Below are 3,632 nucleotides of genomic sequence, written 5' to 3'. Positions count from 1 at the left end.
GAGCAGAGATCAGTATATGGAAGATCAGGACCCCCTTGACCCGTTTAAATGTGCCTAGGGTTAGGAACAGGAGTCCCAATGCTGGTTGCAGCGTAAATTGTGTGCCCAAGTCCACCATATGTGAAGCATAGTTCCCCTTTCTGTGTTACACCTCCAGCATTTTGCAGAGGCGGTGGGGTAGATTTTCGTCAGTCTGTCTGGTACCATATACCATCGGTGTAGTAACTTCCTCATTTTTTCCAGGTGCGCTGTGCAAGCTGTTTTCCCTTTATGTGCTGTTTAGGCTTTGTGCCAGTGTTCCATGGTGTATGTGGTGTGTAATTCCACGTACCACGCTAGGACATGTTTGTCCAGTACTTCCTCTGCCACTGCCAAGTGGTATGTTAAAGAGATGGTTTTGCAGGGAATTTTGGTGGACATACATATCTCCTCTATCTGAGTGAATGTGTGTGAAACTCTTGCGGGTCGGTGGGGGTCAAAGACCCCAGAAGGGACTTGAGTTGTAGGTAGGGGAATATCGCTTTATTTGGTAAGTCGTATCAGGTTTGTAGGTCCAGGAACGCAACCATGGTCCCGTTAGAGAAAAGGTGATGTAACCTTGTGCACCCGTGGAGCTGCCATGGTCTATATTAACATGGGGGTTGGGGGAAGTAGCCTTTCACTCTGTAACAAACAGAACATACAACCACAATGTATCCTGAGTTGCCGTAAAGTCATCATATGTACGTTGACTGCTACTATCACAATTACTATTTACTGTGTCAGCATGATCAAAATTCACAAAACAAGATATTTCATTTCTATGTTAATGCATAATATAATTTTAGAGACTCATCACCTGTGTGAGATCTCTGATGTCTATCAAGATTAGGTTTAACGAAAAATCATTTTCCCCATTCAGAACGTTAGAACGGTTTCTCTCCTGTGTGAGTTCTCTGATGACTGACAAGCCGTGATTTCCTAACAAAACATTTTCCACATTCAGAACATGAGAACGGTTTCTCTCCTGTGTGAGTTCTCTGATGAAGGACAAGCTCTGTGTTAGTGACAAAACATTTTCCACATTCAGAACATGAGAACGGTTTCTCTCCTGTGTGAGTTCTCTGATGACGGACAAGCTCTGTGTTAGTGACAAAACATTTTCCACATTCAGAACATGAGAACGGTTTCTCCCCTGTGTGAGTTCTCTGATGACTGACAAGATTTGAATGGTGCCTAAAACATTTTCCACATTCAGAACATGAGAACGGTTTCTCTCCTGTGTGAGTTCTCTGATGAAGGACAAGATTTGAATGGTGCCTAAAATTATTTCCACATTCAGAACATGAGAACGGTTTCTCTCCTGTGTGAGTTCTCTGATGACTGACAAGATGTGAATGTTGCCGAAAACATTTTCCACATTCAGAACATGAGAACGGTTTCTCTCCTGTGTGAGTTCTCTGATGAAGGACAAGCTCTGCTTTAGTGACAAAACATTTTCCACATTCAGAACATGAGAACGGTTTCTCTCCTGTGTGAGTTTTCTGATGATTAGCAAACCGTGATTTAATGACAAAACATTTTCCACATTCAGAACATGAGAATGGTTTCTCTCCTGTGTGAGTTCTCTGATGATTGACAAGATTTGAATGTTGCCGAAAACATTTTCCACATTCAGAACATGAGAAAGGTTTCTCTCCTGTGTGAGTTCTCTGATGACGGACAAGCTGTGATTTACTAACAAAACATTTTCCACATTCAGAACATGAGAACGGTTTCTCTCCTGTGTGAGTTCTCTGATGAAGGACAAGAACTGCTTTAGTGACAAAACATTTTCCACATTCAGAACATGAGAACGGTTTCTCTCCTGTGTGAGTTTTCTGATGATTGGCAAACCGTGATTTAATGACAAAACATTTTCCACATTCAGAACATGAGAACGGTTTCTCTCCTGTGTGAGTTCTCTGATGACTGACAAGATTTGAATGTTGCCGAAAACATTTTCCACATTCAGAACATGAGAACGGTTTCTCTCCTGTGTGAGTTCTCTGATGACTGACAAGATTTGAATGTTGCCGAAAACATTTTCCACATTCAGAACATGAGAACGGTTTCTCTCCTGTGTGAGTTCTCTGATGAAGGACAAGAACTGCTTTAGTGACAAAACATTTTCCACATACAGAACATGAGAACGGTTTCTCTCTTATGTGAGTTCTCTGATGATTGACAAGAGTTGAATGTCTCCGAAAACATTTTCCACATTCAGAACATGAGAACGGTTTCTCTCCTGTGTGAGTTCTCTGATGAGGGACAAGCTGTGATTTACTAACAAAACATTTTCCACATTCAGAACATGAGAACGGTTTCTCTCCTGTGTGAGTTCTCTGATGATTGACAAGCCGTGCTTTAGTGACAAAATATTTACCACATTCAGAACATGAGAACGGTTTCTCTCCTGTGTGAGTTCTCAGATGATTGACAAGCCGTGCTTTAGTGACAAAACATTTTCCACATTCAGAACATGAGAAAGGTTTCTCTCCTGTGTGAGTTCTCTGATGATTGACAAGCCGTGCTTTAGTGACAAAACATTTTCCACATTCAGAACATGAGAACGGTTTCTCTCCTGTGTGAGTTCTCTGATGATTGATAAGAGTTGAATGTCTTCGAAAACATTTTCCACATTCAGAACATGAGAAAAGTTTCTCTCCTGTGTGAGTTCTCTGATGACAGACAAGCTGTGATTTACTAACAAAACATTTTCCACATTCAGAACATGAGAACGGTTTCTCTCCTGTGTGAGTTCTCTGATGAAGGACAAGCTCTGCTTTAGTGACAAAACATTTTCCACATTCAGAACATGAGAACGGTTTCTCTCTTATGTGAGTTCTCTGATGACTGGCAAGACTTGAATGTTGCCGAAAACATTTTCCACATTCAGAACATGAGACAGGTTTGGGGTTTATGTTTACTATCTCCTTTGAGAAAATATAGGAATCTGAGAAAATGCTTGATTTTTCAGAGTGAAAGTCCTTGGTGCGGTTATTAAAAGATTTCTGCATAGCTTTGCTTTGTGTATTTCTGTTCTTGTCACCACTTTCAGTAAAACCTCTCCTTACAAATACACCTGAAAGAAATATACCGGGAGTTAAAGGAAATCGGCCACTATAAATTATTGTTTGCAATACTTAGAAAAAATGACTTTTTTTAATAGATAAGAAATACGACCCTCAGGTGTCATAGTGACTGAGAAGAAATTAAAGCGGCACTGTCATGCCGAACTTACCTTTCCCCAATCGATTCCTCTTCTCTCCCTCTGTCAGGATCTGTTATTCATTTCTTCCTGTCTGCTCTAGTTTTCTTTAAAACATAAGATAACGCACAAACACCGCATCCTATAAAAACGAGGAAAAGGAGCCTAAGTTTAGAGGAAGGAGAAGTGGGAGAAGAGAAAGGCTAGACAGAGAATAACCCCTAGAAATGAGAAGGAACTTGGCATCTTCAACCTATCCCAAAAAGCTCTAACATCCACACAAATATCAGTCATTGGCAAAGGACTGAAATTTGCTCCAATGAATCCTTACAAGCCATTTATAGATATAGATAAATTCATAAGGAAAGCCACTCTAAAAAGATTTTTTTTGCCAGTAAAAACT

General features: G+C 40.4%; 1 protein-coding gene across 1 annotated transcript; it reads right to left on the bottom strand.

Annotated features, from left to right (window-relative positions):
- Nucleotides 1–905: 905 nt before the first annotated feature.
- Nucleotides 906–3,349, bottom strand: LOC134568450 (zinc finger protein 268-like). Its single transcript, XM_063427044.1, has 2 exons — nucleotides 3,263–3,349; nucleotides 906–3,103 (listed from the first exon to the last, which is right to left on the bottom strand). Exon 2 carries the CDS (start codon nucleotides 3,036–3,038, stop codon nucleotides 906–908), a length of 2,133 nt encoding a protein of 710 aa, XP_063283114.1. The 5' UTR covers nucleotides 3,039–3,103; nucleotides 3,263–3,349.
- Between the last annotated feature and the right edge of the window lie 283 nt (nucleotides 3,350–3,632).

Source organism: Pelobates fuscus, chromosome 7 (genome assembly GCF_036172605.1).
Source record: "Pelobates fuscus isolate aPelFus1 chromosome 7, aPelFus1.pri, whole genome shotgun sequence".
NCBI classification, from domain to species: Eukaryota; Metazoa; Chordata; class Amphibia; order Anura; family Pelobatidae; genus Pelobates; species Pelobates fuscus.
Note: the sequence above shows the minus strand (reverse complement) of the source record. Positions and strands in the feature narration are given on the sequence as shown.